This window comes from Meles meles, chromosome 6, assembly GCF_922984935.1.
Source record: "Meles meles chromosome 6, mMelMel3.1 paternal haplotype, whole genome shotgun sequence".
NCBI lineage: Eukaryota > Metazoa > Chordata > Mammalia > Carnivora > Mustelidae > Meles > Meles meles.
This window is the reverse complement of record NC_060071.1, coordinates 78,523,243-78,546,644: the sequence shown is the minus strand read 5'-3', so window position 1 is coordinate 78,546,644 and position 23,402 is coordinate 78,523,243. Positions and strand designations below refer to the sequence as shown.

The window sequence follows — 23,402 nt, the reverse complement described above, 5'->3', positions numbered from 1 at the left end:
GAATGTACAAGAAAGGAAACAGCTCTTCCCAGGCTCCCCCTGAATGGAGGTGACAGACTTGTAAACATTAACAATACAAACATACATAGTACTTACTATGAGCCAAGCACTGTTCCAAGTGCTTTATAACTACTAATTTATTTAGTCCTTACAATCACCTTACAAGATAGTTTCTGCAACAGCGGTGGTGATAAAAAGATGTACTGAGGACCCCAAGAAAACTCTGATGGGCTTTATGGAGGTGGTTATCAAATGAACCACAAAAGATGAGAAAGGATCAAGTCCAAGAGGCAAGAAAGACAGAGGAATCATCCAGTATGTGCAAGGCACAGAACTGTAAGACAACACAGTATATTTGGAAGATGAAACCCGTTTGCTGGCATCTAGGTGCATACATACAAAGTGGCATATTCCTTGCCACTTTGGGCTATTTCAGACTATTTCAGAGTTTGGGCTTTCTTTTGAAAGTAAGAGAGAGCTTTCAGTTAGCAATGGCATGATCAACTTTGCATTTCACAAGATTCATGATGAAAGCAATGTGGTAAAGAAATTAGAAAGGAGGTGGGCTGGGTGTGGGGAGGGTGAGAGACAGGAACACCTGAAATAGGATAGAGGAGTGAGAATGAAAATGGGGTGGGGTATAAAGTTCCAGAGGAAATAGAACTGATTAGACTTGATGACAATTAGATGTGGAGAGGAAGGAGGACTGAGTTAAGGGCTGTGGTCTAGGTCTCTCACTCATAGGTGAGGAGAGGCGCTGTGCACAAAACTACAGAGCCCAGGAGGAAGCGCAGAGTTTAAAAGGGAAGATAACTTCCGGTTCTCAGTCCAGCCGTCCCTGTGGATCACCTGAGAAGTTTCATCTTGGGTGAGTCAAAGGAGGATCCAGGGGGCGCTACCTCTAGAAAACGAGACGGTCCGAAACAACGGTAGTTCCACTACATTCCTATAAGGTAGTCAGGGAAGTTAATTCATTCAACCGACATTTAAAGACTATACACTGTGTGCCAGGCTCTGTACTTGATGATGAAAATAAGGGGAGACACCAGGAAGGGTGACAAGGAGACAAGTCGATCACATCAGGGGGCTGGCTGGAGTAAGCACGTAACAGAAATCCGAAAAGGAAAACTTATTTTTTATTTGTTTTAAAAATACATGATACAAAAAAAAAAAATCACAGAAAAGTACAAAAAACTACCTACAGTCTCATCATCCTGAGAAAACCAAGTTAACTACGTGATGTAGCTTTTCAAACTTTGTATTTTTTTTTAAAAGGTGGGCGCCCTCTACTGTTTTGCAAAAGGGACAGTTAAATTCTTACGGAAGAGGGCGTGCAGCCGGGCAAGGCTTCGCAGGCGCTGCTTCGAGGCTAGAATTTAAGGAATCATACGTCAGCGGCGCCGATGATGGGAAGGAGAAGGGCATGATCTTCGTTTTCCAGACACGTTAAGTCCAGCCTTAGAGAAGGACGTGACTTTGTAGGCTCCGCGAAGAAAGGTAGTCACCGCCGCCCGAGAGGAGGCGCCCGATCTGTTGGGGCGTGGCCTTATGACGCGACGTCACGTCTCCCTGCTCGGTAGCCCACTGGCTCTCCATTACCGCCCTTTTCCGGGGCAGGGAGACTGACCGCAGAGCCGGAAGCGAGGTAGCCCTCGGGCCTGAGGGGGCGGCGGTGTGGAAAACAGAGAACCTGGTGCCATTGGAGCTGGCCAGCTTCTGCATTCAGGCTTCAGCTCGCGTTGAACACCTCCAGGATTCCGGTGGCCTATGGAAGGGATCGCATCGCGAAGTACCCAGCGCAGACCGAAACAGCTCAACGGCTGAGCGCCGCCGGAAGCTTCGCCCTAGGCGGAGTCGAGAAGCCTCGAGGTGGAGGAAGGAACCTAGAGGGCCTGCCCCGGGGGCAGAGCCCGCGGCCATGGCCACGCCCCCGGAGGCCGGTCCCGCGGCTCTGCGCTTCGCCGCCGCCGCCAGCTGGCAAGTCGTGCGGGGACGCTGCGTGGAGCATTTCCCGCGAGTATTAGAGTTTCTGCGATCACTGCGCATTGCTGCCCCTGGTTTAGTTCGCTACCGCCACCACGAACGCCTGTGTATGGGTCTAAAGGCCAAGGTATTAGAGCTAGTAGGAGTTGGAAGATGAAAGGGGAGGGATACGAGGGGACTTGCGGAGGTCTGACCGCTTGGGATTGGGACTCGTTGGAAAAGGGCGCTTGCCCCGAAGTGGAGATTGTGAGTTTACTACCCTTCACAGGTAGTGGTGGAGTTGATTCTGCAGGGCCGGCCGTGGGCCCAGGTTCTGAATGCCCTGCATCACCATTTCCCAGAGTCTGGACCTGTAGTGCGGGACGCCAAAGCGGTGAGTAATCTCTGGAACAAGCCCTATACCCCAGTTAACACTGGGTGTCACAAAGTTGATTCTACTTCCGGCCACTGGGCCCTAGTGACCCTAAATTGCCTACTTTTCCTTAACCCTCAACAGACAAAGCAGGATCTGAGGAAGGTCTTGGAGGCGCAGGAGACCTTTTGCCAAGAGGTGAAGCATCTAGCAGAGGCCCCAGTGGACTTGGCTTCCAGGGTGCAGGTGAGACTGGCTGGTTTGGAAGCTATTATGGGGTCTAAAATTGCTCTAGTCCTCTTCTAACCTGCTTTTCTCCTCACTGCAGGAACTCGAACAAGAGTATGGGGAACCCTTTCTGGATGCCATGGAAAAGCTGTTCTTTGAATATTTGTGTCAGCTAGAGAAAGCCCTGCCTGCACTGCAGACACAGCAGGTTTTGTTGGGATAAGATAAGGGCAGAGTGGGGGATGGCTCTATCAAGGACTGTGGTCTTCATGCCTCTCTCCCTCTGCCCACAGCTTCAGGATGTGGTCAGTTGGATGCAGCCTGGAGTTTCTATCGCTACTTCTTCTGTCTTGAGCCAATATGCTGTGGACATGGGGTGGCCACTTCCAGGTATGAGGACCCTCTGGGAGAACTAGGAACTTGGGGGTGGATTGCTTAGCCTGAGACCTTTTGAGATGGGCTGTCAGAAGGGTTACATGGACCTAAGCTGTAAGAAACTAGAAAGAGTTGCATTTCTGTCTGTTCTGAGGAGCTTCATTTTCTTTTTCAGAGTGCTCTGTTAACGATTCGGTGAGCATGACAGAGCCCACGGAGCAGAATCCTCGGCAACCAAAACTAGCACTTCACGATCCTTTGCCAGAAGCCAGTTCTGGCCCATACCTCCCTCAAGGACCAGCCTCCAGGAAGGACCCAGAACTTATGGCTGGCCACCACTTCAATCTGGCACCTCTAGGCCGGCGAAAAATCCAGTCCCGATGGGCATCCACTAAGGGAGGCCATAAGGAGCGCCCCACAGTCATGCTGTTCCCCTTTAGGAATCTGGGTTCACCACCCCAAGTCATATGTGAGCCTGAGAACAGGGAAGAACATGGGACAAACATGGCAGATCCAGCGGGTGCTGTGGGCACGAGAGCAGCTTCCACTGGAAAGCCAAAGAGTCCACCCCGGCCGCTGGGGGGAAGGGCTTTGGAAGAGAACTCAGTTGAGGTGTTTGCTTCAGAGCAAGAAGAGTGAGTGGAACAGTTGCTTCTCCCTCCTAGCAGGACATTTTTAGCCTGCTTTCCCCTCACCTTATCTTTTTTGCTTGCTCCCAATGCAGGAATAGCTTGGTTTGCCCCATGGACCCCCTGAGACTGTCATTATCCCCTCCTAGGACCAGGAAGCCATGTAAGTATCCTGAGTCAGACTGGGCTAGACAGCTTCCTCTCTCGCGGAGTCTTGAGGGCCTGTTTGCCTAGAAGGGTACTGTGATTCTGTTTCATTCCTGCAGTGTGTCCTCCATCTCTGTGCAGCTCTGTCATTACCATAGGGGACTTGGTTTTGGACTCTGATGAAGAAGAAAATGGCCAGAAGGAAGGAAGGGTGAGTAGGAAGGAACAGAAAGCTGGGGAAGGGGCTGAGCAGAATGAGACAGAAATCCACATGCTCCAGAATATGGAGGTCTCAGGGAATGAGATGATGATAGCATCTCCCTGCTCCCTTCTCTGCAGGAGTCTCTGGAAAACTATCAGAAGACAAAGTTTGACACCTTGATCCCCACCTTCTATGAGTATCTCCCCACTTCTGGCCCCAGGGCCATGTCTGTCCCTTCCCTGACAGTAGAGACAGGTCTAGACACTTAGGATAGGACTGGAATTCCCTCTGCACTCCGCCTGAGGAAGGAGTTCCTCAGTTCTACACAGTTTAGTGGGAATAAGCAGAAGCCTGGGCTTGGGTGACCTGACTACCTTGCTAAAATTACTTTGTAATCCTTGTTAATTAAAATTTGGATTTGTTAAAACACTGTCTTGGTGTGAGGGAGGGAAATCATGGCTTCTGTCAAGTCAATGTAGGTCATTCCTTAGAACTGGCTTCACTGGGGCTGGAGGAATCCCTTTGCCTTTTTACTTCCCCTGGAAAATGTTCATGTGTGTTGACAGTCTGGAAGGGAAGTTTCCCTTTGCTATGCTAAAAATATCTGTGTGTCCTGATGCCAGAACGTACTTTGTAAACTCTCATGCCATCGGGTTACCTGGAGGTGGTGGCACTGCAATGGAGATACTTATGGAAAAAGTACTTCCTGTCCTTGGCTCAGCTGGGTCAGTGCCAACTCCACTTCCACTTACCCTGGAGCGGCACCCAGATGCCCTCTTGTGCAGAAAGACCCAGAATCTCTTCAAAGTCCTTGGGATCTCTTTATTGAGATATTTAAAATATGGCAACACTTTTGGGCTTTTTAGGTATTCAGAGATCCTATTTAATGAAGCTCATTAATAAAACATGATTTCAAGAGCCTCCCTCTTCCAGACCAAGGCCATTAAACACTTAGGTAGGAATCAGCATCTTTTCCTTTTAATAATTCTCAGGATGCTGGGTCCCCAGATTCACACTTGACTATCTTACTTCATTTTCTCAGCCTGCCTGCCTTGCTTCCTCCCCAGTGAGTGCCCTGGGCATTCTGTGGGTACAGAGTACGGTATTACTGCGGGAACCCTCAGGAGAGAGGTGACAGGAATTGACTGAGTAAGAAATAGCCACAGTGGCTGAGATGGGTGAGGAGCCCTCTTGAGAGGCCCTGTGCTCAGGGGCTAGTGCCTTGAGAGGGCACAGCTGCTCAGGTCTAGCTCTCATCATTGAAGATTGGATTCACCTGTTGGGTGACCCGGATGAAGGTGGTTCTCCGGCTCAGTTCCTTCAGTTTAGCTGCTCCCACATAGGTGCATGTGGAGCGGAGGCCTCCAAGGATGTCTCGGATGGTATGTTCCACATCCCCTTTAAAGGGGACCGCCACCGTCTTTCCCTCTGAAGCCCTTTGAGGAGGAAAAACCTTCTTACTCTTTCCTTTTGGAATCCTTAAGCCCATGATGGCTCTCCACTGCTGTCTGGCATTGAGCCCCAGTTCACCACTTTTCCTCCCAGAACTGTACGTGCCTCTTCCAGCAGCCAGCAGCTCTGCCACCACCCTACTTAGTCATGCTTTCCAGGAACCCTCGGCTCCTGGATCTCTTGCACCCACCTGTATTCAGCCACGCCCCCGGCATACTTCTTCATGGCCATTTCAGAACTCATCCCATAGAAGAGCTTGTACTTCCCGCCGTCCCTCTCAATGAGCTCACCGCCTGACTCACTGTGCCCCGCCAGCATGCCACCCAGCATGACAAAGTCAGCTCCTGCCCCTGCCAGCATCAACAAGGGGGGGGAATGAATTAAACGTGGCCCACATGCCCACCCTCAGAAGCAACTCACGCCAAATTCTCAGTCCTGACAATGATTCTAATATCTTCCTGCTTTTGTTTCCCTAGCTGACCCACAGCCCACACACGCCTGCTCGGCTCTGGCCTCTGTGCCTTAGTGGGCCTGATTTCCTCAAGAATTTACAAAGAGCCTCTCGAGATTCCTTGCCTGACTTCTGCTTTTTTTTTTTTCTTTTTCTTTCTGGTCTTCTCTTTTCATTGTGTGCAGCTAAACAAGATTCATTCCAAGTGTCCCAAGGGCAAAGGTCTCTAACTTTAGTCCGACAGTTCAGGGGATATTACAGATGGCCATGGCCTGCACTTGGGCAGTCGATACCAGAGTCTCTGGATTCCCTTGCTTCCTTGCCCCCAGTGACACCACAGCTTCAGGGTCACTAGTTCATATTGTGAAAGAATGTGAATGGCTTTCTCAGCCTTTCCAAGCCTGATCCTTGACCCTCAGAGGTGACCTATCTTCTACAGGACCCTCCCTGCTCTCCCAGCATCCTTACCGAAAGCCTTGGCCACATCCCCAGGACAGCTGCAGCCTCCATCCTGCAAAGTAAGGAGCACTGTGAAGAGAGAACACGGACTGCCCAAGCACTCTGAGCGATGTCCCCGCGGCCCACCTCCAAGCTGACAGGAACCCAGGAGTCCTGATCCACTGCTACTACAGTTTCCACACAGCACAAAACACAGCGGTGTGGCAGCCTCCTCCCCTCCCCTGCCTGTGGCCCTTACTGAGATGATGTGGCCTTTGAGGCCATGAGCAGCATCTGCACACTCCATCACGGCACTGAGCTGTGGATACCCCACTCCGGTTTTCTTGCGGGTGGTGCATACGGAGCCTGAGAAGAATGTCATGGGAACAGTGAACCCGGGGCGTGTGCCACTGTAGTAGTAGCCTGAGGCCCCCAGTAAAGCAGCTTACCCGGGCCAATTCCCACTTTGATGATGTCAGCCCCAGAGAGGATCAGCTCTTCCACCATCTCTCCTGTTACCACATTCCCCGCCTGAGGCACAAAACAGGGCACTCTTAGGGTCGGAAACCAGAGAGGAGGTGGCGCGCTCTCACACACAGCATGCCTGGACTGTGACCTTCCAGCGTTAATACAAAGAAGGGTACCTAGGTTTCCTCTACTGGGCAAGGACTCTACTTCCCAAGCTGAGGTAAGGGGGTGAGTGGCCAGTATCACTGTTACACTAGGGTAAAGCTGGGGTCCAACTGGACCAAGGCCAGAGCTGATGTATCTTCCCATCCTTGCCAAGAGACCCTAACATATCCTATCCTTAAGCCGTTACATCATACAATTTCTGGCTTCAGAGCAAGGGGGAGATGCGGTACTATAAGCTAAATGGCCACCTGCACGGCTGTATTTACTTCCGATGGACAGTACAGAGAGACCCCTTGATGTTGCAGAGAAAAAGCAGCCTTGTCATCACTCCTCTAAGCTTGTAAACAAATAAAACGCTTTCATGCGACCCCTTTAATGTGATTCTAGTGCACCTCAGTGGGCAGATGAATATGTACCATAGGTATGCACAAGGCCTGGGTCAAGAGACAGAGCTAACTGCACTAACCAATCTAAACTTCTTAAGCCTGGAACTGTGGATTATCGCCCAGTGATGTGAGTCAGTGGGCTAGGAAAATCATAATGCAGCAGAGGAGAAATGAACAGACATAACAAAGTGGAGTGTCAGGAGAGTGGAAGGAAGAGGAACATAACCAGCCACAGGCACTAGAAACGTACCATAATGGTGTGCTCGGGGAAGCGCTTCCGCACGTCCTTTACAAACTCAACAAAGTGTTCTGAGTAGCCATTTGCCACGTCCAAGCATATATATTTCACCTGGGGAATAGCTTCCAGGATCTGTTGCAGCTGTTCAAAGTCGGAAGAGCCTGTGCCTGAGCTTGCCGCCAGATGCTTGAGAGAGACAGGGCCAGTGGCATGACACAAGTGACCCAGTGAGCAGCCAGTGGGGCGAGGAAGGGGAGGGTTGGTCCCAGGATGCATGGAAAACTGGGATAAGGAAGGGATCAGGGGAGGACCAGCATTACCTCAAGACACTCGGGATTCTGGCTAGCAAACTCTTTCCACTGCTGGAGGCTGTAGTGTTTATGGATAGCTGTGAAGAGGGAGAACTGGGGAGAAGAAAAAGCCATCAAAAAGGAGAGAACTATAATAGTGTCTCTTTTGCTAGAAACAGATCTTTTTAGTATTCTGAGGGAGAAAAAGGACTAAGCGTTGGAAAGCAACTTGAAAGAAACCACAGGTTGAGCTGGGATTTTAGTTTAACCATTTTTCTCCCTACAAATACCAGTAGGGCTTTACCATAAGCCAGTGCTTGCCCAGTGCTTCAACAGGTCAGGTACAAAGTCACCTGGAGTGGATTTCACTTACCAGCACGTAAGGGCTTCTGACTTAAAAGGTGACAAAGACAAGCTGTTGGTGCAGTAGGACAAGCAGCAGACAAGAAAGAGCCATGACAAGGTTGTACGAAGCCGGTGTCTGCCTGCACTGACTCGGCCCCTCCCCCAATGGTAAACTAGTACTGAACTCACCTATTTTGGGGTATCTTCTGGTCTATTTACCAGCAATAATTCAGTGAGTCTAAATGCTCACAAAAGGTAAGGCCTCAGTGGAACTAATAAGGTGCTACCCCATTCTTTCTCCATCTCCACTGGAATAAAGGACACATTTTTTGGAGACACAGACCAACCTAAAAAGTCCACTTCATTCATCTATTTCAGTCAACCAAGTTCAAGGATATAGTGAACTCATCAGACTTGTATTCCCTAGGGTCAACAAGTTGCAAAACAATATCCCAATACTTTGAGAAAGGCATTCAGAGGCCACTGTAAATGCTGGTGCCTGTGCCTTATCATTTATTTATTTATTTAAAAGACTTTAAGTAATCTCTACCCCAATGTGAGGCTTGAACTCACAACCCTGAGATCAAGAGTCACGTGCTCCACTGACTGAGCCAGCCAGGTGCCCCAGTGCTTGGGTTTTAAAGGTGCAGACATGCAAATAGACAAAAGAGCAGTTGACAGAGATAGCACAAATATTGCAAGTGACAAGAAATCCAAGGAAGTCATGTATCAGCAGTAAGGAAGTGGTATTGCTATACTCACTCATCAACACCATCTAGCTAAAACTGGTATTGAGTTCTACTTCCTCAACAACACTCTGCCATCAGTGTGTTGATACACAAAGAAAAATCACTCCATGAGGTCAGTAGACCTTGGAGATGTACTGGTATAGTGGGATATGATAGGCACATCCAATTACATACCATGCTAGAGATCTAGAAAAAGGTGAGTGTATCCAACCTTATTATTACTGTAAAACTTGGCCCTGTCTCTAGACTATGATTTCTTTAGCACCCATTAGTAGTACTGAAAAGCCAATCTCAACACAAAGTATTAAGACAGTCTCCCCAAGGGCCACATATTACAGCACGTTTGTTAATACTGAAGTCAGATTCACTATTCCTCAACTCTGCTGGGCAAAGCAGGTGGACCACGGACAAAAAGAAGATTCCTAAGCAGTTGGTGAACGGCAACAGCAATAAAGTACTAAAACTGTATAATTCTCAAACTCAGAGAAGTGACATTCCACAGAGACTTACAGCGATTGAAAATAGAGAAAGGGAGATGAAGTCCGTAAGGCTAACAGAGCCACAAGCAGCAGCAGAATCCATCAACCGGGGCTACATGGATTAACCAGAAGAATGCGTATGTTTTTTGAGTGCCCAGAGTAACTATCTACCTTCTCAGCTACAAGTATAGAGGAAGGTAATATTACGGATGGGAGCAGCATCTTCTATTTTCAAAGTGAACAATAACCTGCGCATAAGAAAAACATTCCATTTTGGGCACATCCCAGAAATTCCCAGAAACCTAGGACTTAAAGAAGAGGAAGATTAAAAAAATAAAAAAGGGTAGCAGACATGAAAGAAAATCAATAAGCTATTTTTCCAGGATCTTCTAGCTAGGAATTTTTGAATGCTCATGCTATATTTAGTTTCGGGACTAAAACAGTAGGTATTTAGTGTTGTGACCAATGGTGTAATGGGAGGGATGAATGTGATTTGATGGGGATGACCTAGGAGGTGGAAGAGTTGGCAGGGTGTATAAAGTGCTGGATGGGAGAAAAGGAAGTTATGTTTATGTATCAGAAAAATGGGGTAAAACTTAGCTTTGACTCTTACTAATTCAGATGTGCCTTTGAACTTATCAGATAAGTGCATTAGTATTGGAGAAAATGGATTAAATAGTAAATTGGAACATCCTGACTTTACCTGCCACACAGCTGACGAGGGGGGGAGTAGTTTGCAAATTATGTCTGCAGTCAGCTCACACAACTGCTCACCAGTAGGAAAACCTGCATAAGGGAAGTCCTACCTTACAGAGAACCTTGGCCATCTCAAAGGTGCCCACAGTATCCATATTGGCAGCAATGATGGGGATCCCAGTGTACATCTGCTTTGAGTTCCGAAATGAAAAGGATCTTGTGAGATCTACCTGAGATATGAACAGGAAAATGCATTTCATTCATCAAATAAATGAGTATTGTATGAGGACAAGAACCAGAAATCTGTCTCGATCCTGGCCCACCAGGAGCTAGGAAAGCAGGCTCACCTCACTTCGAGACTTAAGGGTACTGCGTTTGGGCCTCAACAAAACATCCTTGAAGTCCAGTTTGATGTCACTGTCGATGTGAGGCATGGCGGGGACCCTGGGGTAGCAACAAGTCCGAGAACTGGAAGGTAGGAAAAGTCAGGTGGAGAGATCTGAACCAATCTCCCCGTGGGCCTAAATGCCCTGTTAGATCTAACGGCAGTGCCCATCTCTCTCCTTGCTTAAATTATGGAAGGTCGGGCATTGGCTGAGGCATGGTCCCTGAAGAATGTCACCTCTGACCCGTCCTATGGTTGCAATTACTCTACGTATCTCCATCCCAGGTACTATTTGATGGGGAGAAGAACTGCGATGGAGTCGTGAAGGACCCCCCAAATGTGCATTCCTTACCCCCACTGCTCTCCCTTCTCCCACCCTTGCAAAGAGCAATTTGGGGTAAGAGGCTGATTTGGCGGTGAGTAGGAATGGGGGATATTCCCACAACTAGTTTCCGGAATAGGGGTACTCACTTCCTGTCGCCGTGGCTCAGGTGGCAGTTGACCACAGTACCCCTTGCTTAGCAACTAGCCTCGTGCAGCCCCGCTGAACCTTGTGGGCCACACCAACAGGTTCCGCCAATTGCGGGGGGAAAAGGAGAAACAGGGGAATCCCAGGGAAATCGGCCGCGGTCTTGCGAGGTCTTCTGGGTAACAGAGTTCACACACGGAGGTTGCCGTTGGATCCCAGGGGCGGAAGCCTACGACTCCCAGGGTGGAACGCGCGGGGCTCTCCCCAGGCATGATGGGAGAAGTAGTTCGTTCAGACCCCGCTTCGCAAGCCCCGGCTTACCAGAAACTCTAAGAATCGCGGAGGCGTCATCTTTGCTGTAACTAAACCTCCGCCTTCTTTTTATTTACGACGCCACCAAAACGAAACGCGGAAGCATTCCTGAGCCTTTCGGGAACCCGGTGGAAAGGGGAGGAGGGGGGGGGTGGAGCCAGGCAGTGACCCGGAAGCAGAAGTGACTCCCGCAAGCAGATTGCTGGGGAGCGGCAGCGGCGACCGAAGCGGTAGAAGCAGGAAAGTATCTGTGTGCAGCTCCACACTGAGAAGAAGATGCTAATTAAAGTGAAGGTGGGAGCACCTCCAGCCTTGCCAAGACGCTGTGGTACTGGGCTGGCCGCTGTGCCTTGCGGGAGAAGCGGGGAAGGAAAACCACGCCTTTCCCGAGCCTGGAGGGTGCTGACAGCCTCAGGGCTCCGCGCGAGGCGTGATGGGAAGTAGCCCCCCCCCCCCCCCACCCGCCAAGCGGGCTTTGAGGGCTGGGGACTGGCCGGGCCTGACGACCCCGGGGCTTCTGCGGGTCTTGCTCTTTCTGCCAGGACTGTGCCATGACTCAGAAGGAGGTCGCTTTTGTCCGGGGTCTCGGTGTACTTGAACCCCCGCGGTCATAGAGAAGGCCAAGCAGCAGCTTGGCTCCCTTTTTCGGATTCTTGGAATAAGCTGTAATCTCCATTCTGCATTACCCTCCTTACCTGCTTCTCCCAGCCCCTAATGCAGCTGCTTCCAAGTAAGCACAGCACAAAAACGTTAGCCTGGGGAACCGGGGGCCTCTCAGAAGCTAGACTGTAAACCTTTGCTGGTTGTCGCCAATGTGCGGTATCTCAGCCGGCCTTCAGGAACCAAAGCTGGGAGTATGTTCAGTCAGCACCTGCCTTTCTGAGCCGGGCCTCCTGGACCAGCCTCACTTCCTTAGCTGAGGCAGGTTAGTTATCCGTGCCCTGGTTCTTGGTACTAGCAGCGTTTCCTTCATCTCCATCTCTCCCGTGGTTCTTCACCAGTTCCTAACCCTCATTAGTCCTATCTGCTGTTGCTTCTTTCCTACCTTCGGACAGGGAGACAGAGACTAAAAATTGACGCAGTGCAACATCTTTTTGGCCTTTTTACTGCTGAGTAAGTCTGCTGTTATTTCATCAGTTTGTTTACCGTGCTTAACAGCCATTCTTAACCTCTTCAGTCTTTCCAAACCAGTTCCTAGCTGAGGTTTGAGGCCAAAGAGCTTGTTAAAAATCACGGGTCTTCTAACTTTTGAGTAGTGACTAAAAGAGTCACTAATGTAAAATCAATTGAATGGGTCAGAAGCAACATCAAAATTAAGAAAATAGAAATATCAGGGTACTGTTTCATGAAATTTTTGTTTTTTATATGTATTGAACACATGTATGTGTTATTAGTACATATGTATTTCTAGGTGTGAATCACTGTCAAAATCTGAGAAACACTAGAATGCTTTGGATATGGATTTTCACATCCTCTTAGTAAAAAAAAGGTTTTTACTGTACTTGTGTTCAGGATTTTGTAAACTTACTGTTTTAAAAAAAGATTTTACTTGAGAGAGAGAGCACAAGCACAAGCAGGTGTAGGGGCAGAGGGAGAAGCAGGCTTCTTGTGGAGCAGGGTGACAGACTTGGGGCTCCATCCCGGGACCCTGACATCATGGCCTAACCAAAAGGCAGATGCTTAACTGACTGAGCCATCCAGGTGTGCTGGGTTTTGTGAACTTAAAAAAACAACAAAAAAACCCTCACCCTATACTAAAAAAAATTTACCTCGCGTCCCATAAAAACGAAAACTTACCATGTGTTATATGCTCTGGTATTTCTAGTTCTCTTCTAAGTCGATTTCATAACCCACTGATGGGTCAGACCTGCAGTTTAAAAAAATACTGTGTTGGGGTGCCTGGGTGGCTCAGTCGTTAAGTGATTGCCTTCTGCTTGGGTGGTAATCCCAAGGTGCTTGGATTGAGCCCCGCATCAGTCTCTGGTCGGCGGGAAGCCTGCTTCTCCCTCTCCCACTCCCCTTGCTCGTGTTCCCTCTCTCACTGTCTCTCTCTGTCAAATAAATACATAAAATCTTAAAAATAAAAATCAATTTAAAAATACTGTGTTGTGGTTGGGCTTCTCAATTTGAAAGTGCATAAGAATCACCTGGGGATCTTGTGCAGATTTTAATTCCGTGAGTCTGGGATAAGACCTGAGATTCCGTATTTCTTTTTCTTTTTTAAGATTTATTTATTTATTTATTTGACAGAGAGGTCAAAAGTAGGCAGAGAGGCAGGCAGAGAGAGAGGAGGAAGCAGACTCCCCGCTGAGCAGAGAGCCCGATGCGGGGCTTGATCCCAGGACCCTGAGATCATGACCTGAGCTGAAGGCAGAGGCTTAACCCACTGAGCCACCCAGGTGCCCCGAGATTCTGTATTTCTAACATGCTCCTAGGTGATGCTTATGCTGCTTGTCTGGGGACTACACTGACTAGCAAGGTTCTAGATTTTGTCTCTTTGAATCCATTTTCATTCGGTATTTCTCTAAATTTGTCAGTCTCCTTTCCTGAAACAATTTCTTTTGTGCCTCCGTATACAGGTTTCTATGTCCTTCATCTTTCCCTCTTTTGTAGGCTGCATTGTTTTATCATGCTAACTACATGGGAAAGCAATTAGTTAGCTCTTCCGTTACTATACAAATGATAGGTTTTATTATCAGGGTTTGTTTGTGAATTCTTCAGCTGTAATCTTCATGTAGCTGACTTTTTCCATATCTCTTTCTGCAGTCCTGTACAACAAATCTCTCCTGATTTAAATCTTCTTTTGATGCCTCATCTCTGTCCTTCTAAAATTAAATACATCATTTTCTGCGTTAGGCCATCTTCCCAGTATTCATCTCATCTACCGATCCCATCAATCTACCTGGTATCTGGAACCCAGTTCTTTAGAGTCATCGTTCACTTTTGAACCTGATTTTTCCTTTGATAACTTCTTTTTTGCTTGATTTTCTTTCCATTCCCATTACCCTTTTTCTGGTGTAGGGTCTCATTCACTGATATCTTTATTTCTCTATAATACCTCCAACCAGGTTTTCCTACCATGTACCCTCCTAACCTTTAGAGTCTAAGCTTGAAGAGTCTAAGCTTGAGACATGGCATACAAAAAATCATAGTGTACATAGTGTTCTTTAAATTTCTTTTTCATCATAGTACTCCCTGACCCCACATCTAGCATCAAGATCTAGAACGTTTTCACCCCTATCCTGTGAAAATTCCATAGGTTAGTTTTGCTTTTCAAATTTCATATAAATGGAGTTACAGAATATATAATTTTGTGTCTGGCTTCTTTCACACAGAATTGTGTTTATTGTCATCTGTGTAGTTCCTTATTACTGTATACGATTACATTGGATGACTGTATCACAATTTGTTGATTCATTCTCCTGTTGATGGACATTTGGGTTGTTCCCAGTTTCTGGCGATTTTGAAGAAGGCTTCTATGAACATTGTTATAGAAATTTTTTATTTTTTTTTTATTTTTTTTATTTTTTAGATTTTATTTATTTGAGAGAGAGAATGAACAGAAAGAGTGGCAGAGGTAGAGAGAGAAGCAGACTCCTCGCTGAGCAGGGAGCCCAGAGTGGGCTCGATCCCAGGACCGTGAGATCATGACTGAGCCAAAGGCAGACACTTAACCAACTGAGGCACCCAGGCCCCTATACAAGTCTTTTTGTAGACATAGGTTTTCATTTCCTTTCAATAAATACCTATTAATGGAATTACTGGGTCATGTGGTAAATATATGTAAATTTAAAAGAAACTGCCAAACAGTTCTGTAAGGGGTTGTGCCATTTTACATTCCCACTTGCAATGAATAAGCATTCCAGCTGCTCTGTACCCTAGCTAACTTGTAGTCATGTCCATCATTTTTATTTTAGCTATTATACTGGGTGTGAAATGTTAATTTCATTCAAGTTTAAATTGATGTGATTCTCACCCACCATAGCACTTTGTCATCATACCTCGTGTTTGGATAGTAAATTCCATATGGCATTTCCCTTTATATTGGTTCTATTGTATGTCTCATTGTTCCTTGGTTATAAGTCTTCAATTGAAAAGATTTTTTACAAGGGCTGGAACACTTAATTTCTTTTATATCCCTCTGGTGGCTAAAGCAGTATGTTCAGCTTAGGTTCATCATTGACTTGCTAAACAGCATTGAATGTATTCCCAGGTCACAATGACCAGATTTGGGGAAGAAACACGGGATCAAGAATATCTTTTAAAATTGTTCACTTTGAATTTTAATTATGGACACTTTCAAACATATTTAGCAGGGGAGGGAAGGATATAATGTACCTTATACCCAGCTTCAAAACCTATCATCTCATGGCCAGTCTTTTTTTTTTTCTCATGGCCAATCTTAATTATATTCACCAACTCTCCTTACCTGATGTCTTAAGAAGCAAATCCCAAATAGGATAGCATATGTTATTTGTATGCATTTCAGTATTTATCTGTAAAAAAGGGCTCTTATTTTTCTAATGTAAGTGTAATTATCATACCTAAAAAATTAACAGTGATTTCTCACTATCATCAAATGTATCCCATCCTCTCATTTGTTTTGTACAGTTTGAATGTGAGTCCAGCTAAGAGCTATATGTTGAAGTTGGTTGATAGGGATTCTAAGTGTCTTTAAAAAATCTATAATTCAAAAAAAAAAAAATCTATAATTCCCCCTTTTCCCCCTCTTCATGTTGAATAAAGTAGGTTGTTTGTGCGATGGAGTCTCCTGGTTTGGATTTTGCTGACTTTTTCCCCATGTTGACTTTTTTGTTTTTGGGTTTTTAAAAAATATTTATTTATGGGGCGCCTGGGTGGCTCAGTGGGTTAAAGCCTCTGCCTTCAGCTCCTGTCATGATCCCAGGGTCCTGGGATCGAGCTCCGCATCGGGCTCTCTGCTCAGCAGGGAGCATGCTTCCCTTCCTCTCTCTCTGCCTGCCTCTCTGCCTAATTCTGATGTCTGTCTGTCAAATAAATAAAATCTATTTAAAAAAATAATAATTAAAAAAATATATTTATTTATTTATTTTAGAGCACTTGCGAGTGGTGGGTTGAATGGCAGACGGAAAGAGAGCAATCCCAGGCAGACTCCCTGCTAAGCAGGGAGCCTATGTTGGGCTCAATCTCATGACCCAGAGAACCAGACCTGAGCTGAAATGGGGAGTCAGAAGCTCAACGGACTGGGCCACCCAGGAGCTCCTCCCCATGTTGACTTTTAATATATTCCCCTTTCCTCAGTATTTCCTGTCGACTGGTAGTAAGATCTAGAGGTTTGAGTAGTCTTTTGTATGTGTTTTTGTGAGAATAATACATAGGTGATGGTATGGCATGTAATTCTGTCAGCTTGTTTTGCTTTCTGTTATTCATTGCCTCGATCTGCTATTTCATTGGAGGCTACAAAACAGGGATATCTAATTTTATCGTTGCTTCATATATTAGCTGGAATGCTTGAACAGTAACTATTAGCCACATGGGCTTTGAGCACTTGACATGTGGCTAGTGAGACTGAGGAATTAGAAGTTAACTGTTACCTATGTTATTTGTTTTTAATTTTATGTATATATATATGTATATGTATACATATATGTATTTTTTAAAGATTTTATGTATTTATTTGACAGAGACACAGTGAGAAAGGGAACACAAGGAGGGGGAGTGGAGAGGGAGAAGCAGGCTCCTCGGCTGTGCAGGGAGCCCAATGTGGGGCTTGATCCCAGGACTCTGGGATCATGACCCAAGCCAGAGGCAGATGCCCAATGACTGAGCCACCTAGGCAGCCCTAATTTTACTTATCTTAAATATAAAACCCAAGACTTTATTCAGTTAGTGGAAAACTTTTTAAGTATGCTTGGAACAAGTTAGGTATGTAAATCTACTTTTTTAACTGTGAATTATGAAATTTAAGTACAGATCAAGTATTTCAGATGAAAATTTACCATCTGAATGAGATACGCTGTAAGTATGAAACAGGACTTTGAACATTTAGTTAGAACAAAAGAATATAAAATATATTACTTTTTATATTGATTATATATTGAATTGATAATATTTTAACATATTGGGTTTAAGAATATTAAAATTAATTTCACCTTTAAAAATGTGATTGCTAGTATATTTAAAATTGTGTATGTGGTTTGCATTATGTTTATATCTCTGTTGGACAGTACTGCTTTACAGAATCATTTCCTTATACTCCCATCAAGAACATTGTTTTAAAAATAATATTTTTCGGGGCACCTGCGTGGCTCAGTGGGTTAAGCCTCTGCCTTCAGCTGAGGTCATGATCTCAGGGTCCTGGGATCAAGCCCCACATGGGTCTTTCTGCTCAGCGGGGAGCCTGTTTCCCCCTCTCTCTCTCTGCCTGCCTCTCTGCCTACTTGTGATTTCTGCCTGTCAAATAAATAAATAAATAACATTTAAAAAAATAAAAATAATGTTTTTCTCATTACAGTGTATCCGTGGTATTAAAAAAAATGAAAAAAAACAGAAATGCACAAATGATATAATTAAAAGCATCCATAATTTCACAACTCAAGATAAAAACATTCATGAATATATCCTTCCAAACTTTTTTGAAAGCCTATAAATAATACACGTATGTGTTTTGTGTGTGTATGTTTTTTTAACAAAACTGGAACTGTACCCTTATTCCACACATTATTTGAGGACTGTAGTTTTTCTTCTATGTGTCATAATTTAACCCTCAGTTGTTTGATATTTCGATTGTTTGTAATTTTTCAGTACCAAAAGACTATAATGACCATTGTCATAGACATTTTTTAACAGAGTCATGATTATCTTCCCAGAAGTGTTGTTACTGGGACACCACTTTGCCAGATTGTTCTCTGGATATATTCATAGACTTCTATAGTTCTAGAGTTTTAAATTTTACAAATCACTATTTTTTTTTTTTAAACGTCATTATGTCCAAGCATCTTACCCTTGGGAGAACAGTTCTCTTAGGGTTTTGTTTTGGTTTGGTTTTTTTGAAGATTTTACTTATTTGAGAGACAGAGATCATGAGCAGGAGGAGGGGCAGAGGGAGAAGCAGCAGCAGACTCCGCTGAGCAGAGAGCCCAATGGAAGCGGAGCTTGATCCCAGGACCCTGGGACCTGAGCCAAGGCAGACATTTAACCACCTGAGCCACCGAGGAGCCCCTCTTAGTGTCCTTTTTACTCTTTAAAATCTTTGCTAAATCAGAATGGATATTTGTTTTTTAGTATTTATGTGATGGAGTATACTTTTACTAGAAATTCTAATAGTGCAGATAAAGAGAGAGTTCCCCTTGATAAACCCTCCCCTCAGTCAGTCCTACTCTTCTCAAAGATAATTACTGTTAATCCTTCCGTGTGTGTGTGTGTGTGTGTGTGTGTGTATCTGCATATGGAAAATGATACCTAATTGTACATTCTTTAGATCTTTCCATGTTAGTGTATAAACTGCTGTGTAATAAATATATCATCCTGTGGATGTAACCATAATTTAATAGTTTTCTTATTAATAGGCGTTAGGCTCTTCCTAGTGTTTTATAGTAAAACTGTGCTGTTTAGTAATCATATTCCTCTTAGGATATGTACTCAAGTTTCAAGTTTGTTTGTTTTTTTAAGATTTTATCTATTTATTTGACAGACAGAGATTACAAGTAGGCAGAGAGGCAGGCAGAGAGAGAGGGGGAAGCAGGCTCCCTTTAAAGATTTTATTTATTTATTTGACAGACAGAGATCACAAGTAGGCAGAGAGGCAGGCAGAGAGAGAGAGGAGGAAGCAGGCTCTCAGCGGAGCAGAGAGCCCGATGAGGGGCTCTATCCCAGGACCCTGAGACCATGACCTGAGCCGAAGGCAGAGGCTTAACCCACCGAGCCACCCAGGAGCCCCAAGTTTCAAGTTTTTCCTTCTTTCTAGTTAATCTAGAAATAGATTATCTGCTTGGAGAATCTTTGCATTTAAAGTATTAAGAGCAATAAAGTGAAATAATTTATGGATGACACAATTGCAAACTTTTCGTTTTGTTAGGAAAGGGCTTAAAAAAACCCCACCATATATTGTTTCTATTATTTCATAAAAGGACATTTAAAAAAAAATTTTATTTGGGGCACCTGGGAGGCTCAGTCGATAAGCGTTTGCCTTTGGCTCAGGTCATGATCCCAAGGTCCCGGGATCGAGCCCCATGTCAGGCTCCCTGCTTGGCGGGAAGCCTGCTTTTCCCTCTCCCACTCCCACTGCTTTTGTTCCTGCTTTGCTTTCTCTTTCTCTGCCAAATAAATAAACAAAATCTTAAAATATAAACAAGTAAATAATTAAAAAATAAAAACATTTTTATTTATTAATTTTTAAAAGGTTTTAATTATTTGTTTTAGGGAGAGAGAATTTCAAGCAGACAGCTGAGTGCAGAGCCTGACTCGGGCCTCGACCTCATGGCCCTGAGGGCACGACCTGAGCTGAAATGAGGAGTCAGAAGTTTAACCGACTGAGCCACCCAGGCACCCCTGACTATATTTCTTAGCTTTATGAAAATCTTACTGTTGTCATTATTTTTTCCCATTTTACCATAAATTTTCACACACACCAGCTTGGATTAGGGTAGAATCTTGAGAAGCACTGTTGTAATTTATTCTTTTGCGCCCAAACAGGTAAATCTAAAGGAGTTACTCTTGCTTTTTAAAAAAAATTTTTAATTTTTTTATAAACATTTAATGTATTATTAGCCCCAGGGGTACAGGTCTGTGAATCATCAGGCTTATACACTTCACAGCACTCACCATAGCACACACCCTCCCCAGTGTCCACAACCCAACCAGCCTCTCCCGACCCCCCTCGCCCCGGCCACCCTCAGTTTGTTTTGTGACATTAAGAGTCTCTTATTACTCTTGCATTTTTAAAAAATATTCTTAGTACTGAATTGATTCTTATGGTTGAGAAATTAGATCCTAAGTACTGTCATCATGTTGGGTATGTGAATCCTGTAAGTAGAAACCATGTTATTTTGTGAACCTATGACTGGAGCATACATCAGGTCCCAATAACAGACCATTGAGAATCAGGCAGTACTGAGTACAGAGATTTTCTTTTTAGAGGCTCAGGGTCTGGGGTCAGAGAGTCTGTGTTTGGGTCCACACTCTCCCTTTGACTTCATCAGCATGCTTTTTAACCTATCCAAGCCCCATTTTCCTCTTCTATAACATGGTGATAGTAATAGTATATATCTCAAGAATACTTACAAGAATTAAATGTATTGATGCTTAGTGAAGTTTCTGACTGTCAGAAAGTGTTCGTTAAATGCTGGCTATGATCATGACATACTCATTGGTGTGTTTGGCCCTTTCACAAATACTCATTGACTGCTTATATGTCAAACTGCTTTGTGCTTAGATTAGGAAGATGAATTTCTGCTTTTTAGGAGGTTGGAGTATAAATTAGAGAGTTTAATACTTAAGTAACTAGCAAGAGGTATTAAAGTGCACTGGGGACCAGTCATCAATTTTAAAGAGTCCTTGAACATTTGGGAAAGAGTAGGGAAGGGTATGGCAAGAAGGGAAGCAGGAGACTCAAAGAAATGCCCTTAAGTCAGATTGTGCTTGGTGTGTTTGTGGTCTGGATTACTGTACACTGATGCAGATAGAGCTTTAAGAGCAAGGATGAATGGGAGATTAGATTAGATGAAGCACAACATTTGTAAATGTATAATCAGTGTAATTATTGTATGTATTATCAGCAGCCTTTAGCCTATGGAAAAAGTCAAGAAAACTAGAGCTGCACTTTAGTACTTAGGTAGAAGTCTGGAAAAAGAGGAGAATAGAATGTTGAATTTTAGTGTTACTTAACAAGCTGGGGAGCCTGGGTGGCTTAGTCAGTTAAGCGTCTGACTTAGGCTCAAGTCATGATCTCAGGGTCCTGGGATCAAGCCCTGCATCGGGTTCCCCACTCAACGGGGAGTCTGCTTGTCCCTCTCTCTGCCCCATCCCCTGCTTGTGCCTGCTCGCTCTCTCAAGTAAAATCTTTTTTTTTTTTTTTTTAAGCTGGTCAGAGGTGGTCTCTGGTGTCCTTGAGAATTCTTTGAATTATATGAATGTTAATTTCTGGCTTTGATACAGGAAACCAGGGCATCCTGATTGAAAGGCAAGCTTTCCTTAGGACATCTCTATTGCGGTCTCATCCAAAAGAATGACACTATTTTCATGGTTTCTAATGGGGTAGGGTAGGAAGATCGGGGATAATATAACCTGTAGGATTAAGAGGATCAAGTGGCTCATAGCATCTTGCCCTATCAAAGCTGTCTACAGTGTTAAAGTGTTTGATAAATACAGGTTTGGGTCAAAGCCTTCTGATTCTTCAAAGCAGCTTTGTTGAGAAGAGCTGCTCTTGGAAGTTGTAGATCCCCAGAGACCAGGACAGGGAGCTTTACCTAGAAGACAAATTGTGTATTAGACTGCAGGACTCATGAAACCCTTTCCTGTTTCAGACGCTGACCGGAAAGGAGATTGAAATTGACATTGAACCTACAGATAAGGTAATGTATGGCTAGTACTTCATGCCTGTCTCCCTACATGCACATTCATTTGGATATGCTGATGAACTTAGTCCTTTTTGCTTTCATGTTATCTGCATAGCTCTTGTTCTTTCCGCTTCCATGATTCTACCCCTTAGCAATCCCTGACTACTTGTACCCTTAAAGGTGGAGCGAATCAAAGAGCGTGTGGAAGAGAAAGAGGGAATCCCCCCACAGCAGCAGCGGCTCATCTACAGTGGAAAACAGATGTGAGTTTGACATGGATACTCATGAGGTGTGACAATCTTATGTGAGGTTGAGGGAGCAAATACTGGAGGACCAGTTTCAAAATACTTGCAAACAGTTGTAATATGGTATGAAAATATCCAATTTCTTTTGTTAACCAGTTACGCATGTCACTAATACCACTTTGGGTTTTTTGCTTGTGTTCAAAATTAAATAATCAAAATAATCAAAATTTCGGTCAAGGGTTAGTAAAAATAAAGATGTAATTTTTTTCTCATCTGAGCTCAGAGATCAGGAGAAAGACTCAAGAAACCCAGTGTATGAATCCTGTTCTAGATGGTATTTCTAAGGCTTTTTTTTTTTTTTTTTTTGGCCTTCTTTTCTTGCAGGAATGATGAGAAGACAGCAGCTGATTACAAGATCCTAGGTGGTTCAGTCCTCCATCTGGTGTTGGCTCTGAGAGGAGGAGGTGGTCTTAGGCAGTGATGGACCCTCCCTCCATTTTACCTCCTTACCCTGTCTCTCGAAATGAGGCATCATATATCCTCTCACTCTGTGGGACACCAGAGCCACTGCCCCTTCTCCTGGATGCCCAGTCTTGTTTGGTGGGAGACCATCAGGACCCCAGGATGCAGGGTTCCTGGCCCAAAGGGCCCTTGCTGGCTATTGGGTTTTAGTTTGCAGTCCTGTGTGCTTCCCTCTCTTATGGCCATGTCCCTAGTTGTCAATAAAATATTTCCTGACCTCCTGGAATCTTTCTTGTATTGCACAAATGTGACTGAAATTGAAATGAACCCAGTACACACTCATTTATACCTCTGAAGTAGGGCAATGGGAGGGAATGTGCCTTTGAGGTCGGGGATTATGAGACTCTAGGAAAGTCTACTCTGGGTGGTGTGGAGCCAGTTCTTACCAGCTCAGGAGATCTAATAATTGGCATCTCTTCCCAACCCCATAAGTGATTTCATGCTGGTAGCTTGAAATTGGCCTTAAGTGGCAAATCAGTCCCTCCCCCCAAAGTGGTTGTTACACTCTAACCAGTATACTACCGATGTGGGTGGCAGAAACCAGGACAGTGAATTCTCTGCCGTTGTAGCCCTGCCGGACGTTTGGGCCTGGTTCGAGAAAGACCTTAAGGGCTTTACTGACGCTACATTGTGGCTAAAATGCTGCACAGGGCTCTGGGTTCTTTCTGTATTTACAGAGAGGCAGATTTGGAGAAAGGTTGTGTGAGGAGTGACAAGCTATGGGTCACTTACGTCTCAACTGATAAAATGAGAGAGAGGGGTGCCAGACGAAAGGGCTCCCTTCTCTGGCTTCTGTAGTTTAGCCGACTCCTGCCAGGCTGGGCGGAGCGGAGGAGCAAGGGAAGAAGGTGCCTTGAAGCG

General features: G+C 45.0%; 3 protein-coding genes across 9 annotated transcripts; 2 read left to right on the top strand and 1 right to left on the bottom strand.

Annotated features, from left to right (window-relative positions):
• The first annotated feature begins 1,178 nt into the window (after positions 1 to 1,178).
• TINF2 (TERF1 interacting nuclear factor 2) lies at positions 1,179 to 6,510 on the top strand. Of its 5 annotated transcripts, none has more exons than XM_046007582.1 (9): positions 1,179 to 2,110; positions 2,252 to 2,356; positions 2,480 to 2,581; positions 2,664 to 2,771; positions 2,857 to 2,953; positions 3,114 to 3,573; positions 3,663 to 3,730; positions 3,834 to 3,925; positions 4,054 to 4,343. In XM_046007582.1, the coding sequence occupies exons 1-9, from the start codon at positions 1,919 to 1,921 to the stop codon at positions 4,183 to 4,185; spliced, it is 1,356 nt and encodes a 451-aa protein (XP_045863538.1). In that variant the 5' UTR covers positions 1,179 to 1,918; the 3' UTR covers positions 4,186 to 4,343. The 5 variants fall into 5 exon arrangements, 3 of the variants coding, with proteins under 3 accessions (XP_045863538.1, XP_045863539.1, XP_045863541.1); XR_006818631.1 differs by lacking the exon at positions 4,054 to 4,343 and adding an exon at positions 6,259 to 6,396 and having other exon boundaries at positions 1,181 to 2,110; positions 3,856 to 3,925; XR_006818632.1 differs by having other exon boundaries at positions 1,181 to 2,110; positions 3,856 to 3,925; positions 4,054 to 4,193.
• Positions 4,725 to 11,360, bottom strand: GMPR2 (guanosine monophosphate reductase 2). 3 transcript variants are annotated; one of them, XM_046007587.1, is made up of 10 exons: positions 11,249 to 11,360; positions 10,421 to 10,541; positions 10,184 to 10,303; positions 7,835 to 7,918; positions 7,527 to 7,700; positions 6,707 to 6,788; positions 6,517 to 6,623; positions 6,288 to 6,330; positions 5,559 to 5,718; positions 4,725 to 5,352 (listed from the first exon to the last, which is right to left on the bottom strand). In XM_046007587.1, exons 2-10 carry the CDS (start codon positions 10,505 to 10,507, stop codon positions 5,163 to 5,165), a joined length of 1,047 nt encoding a protein of 348 aa, XP_045863543.1. In that variant the 5' UTR covers positions 10,508 to 10,541; positions 11,249 to 11,360; the 3' UTR covers positions 4,725 to 5,162. The 3 variants fall into 3 exon arrangements, with proteins under 3 accessions (XP_045863543.1, XP_045863544.1, XP_045863542.1); XM_046007588.1 differs by lacking the exon at positions 11,249 to 11,360 and adding an exon at positions 10,930 to 11,237 and having other exon boundaries at positions 10,421 to 10,517; XM_046007586.1 differs by lacking the exon at positions 11,249 to 11,360 and adding an exon at positions 10,930 to 11,236.
• Positions 11,361 to 11,395: 35 nt separating this feature from the next.
• NEDD8 (NEDD8 ubiquitin like modifier) lies at positions 11,396 to 22,767 on the top strand. The gene is made up of 4 exons (XM_046007591.1): positions 11,396 to 11,533; positions 21,742 to 21,789; positions 21,955 to 22,037; positions 22,404 to 22,767. Exons 1-4 carry the CDS (start codon positions 11,516 to 11,518, stop codon positions 22,498 to 22,500), a joined length of 246 nt encoding a protein of 81 aa, XP_045863547.1. The 5' UTR covers positions 11,396 to 11,515; the 3' UTR covers positions 22,501 to 22,767.
• The last annotated feature ends 635 nt before the right edge of the window (positions 22,768 to 23,402 follow it).

What these genes read in the sequence shown, in the direction of transcription:
- TINF2 (XM_046007582.1), top strand. Translation starts at nt 1,919, where the DNA reads ATGGCCACGCCCCCGGAGGCCGGTCCCGCGGCTCTGCGCTTCGCCGCC. An exon ending in TCCTAGGACCAGGAAGCCAT is followed by an intron (nt 3,731 to 3,833) that starts GTAAGTATCCTG and finishes TCATTCCTGCAG; the next exon opens with TGTGTCCTCCATCTCTGTGC. An exon ending in ATGGCCAGAAGGAAGGAAGG is followed by an intron (nt 3,926 to 4,053) that starts GTGAGTAGGAAG and finishes CCTTCTCTGCAG; the next exon opens with GAGTCTCTGGAAAACTATCA.
- GMPR2 (XM_046007587.1), bottom strand. Translation starts at nt 10,507, where the DNA reads ATGCCTCACATCGACAGTGACATCAAACTGGACTTCAAGGATGTTTTG. An exon ending in TCAAAGGCCACATCATCTCA is followed by an intron (nt 6,331 to 6,516) that starts GTAAGGGCCACA and finishes CTTACTTTGCAG; the next exon opens with GATGGAGGCTGCAGCTGTCC. An exon ending in GGGGGCGTGGCTGAATACAG is followed by an intron (nt 5,353 to 5,558) that starts GTGGGTGCAAGA and finishes TCCTCCTCAAAG; the next exon opens with GGCTTCAGAGGGAAAGACGG.
- NEDD8 (XM_046007591.1), top strand. An exon ending in ACATTGAACCTACAGATAAG is followed by an intron (nt 21,790 to 21,954) that starts GTAATGTATGGC and finishes GTACCCTTAAAG; the next exon opens with GTGGAGCGAATCAAAGAGCG. An exon ending in ATCTACAGTGGAAAACAGAT is followed by an intron (nt 22,038 to 22,403) that starts GTGAGTTTGACA and finishes CTTTTCTTGCAG; the next exon opens with GAATGATGAGAAGACAGCAG.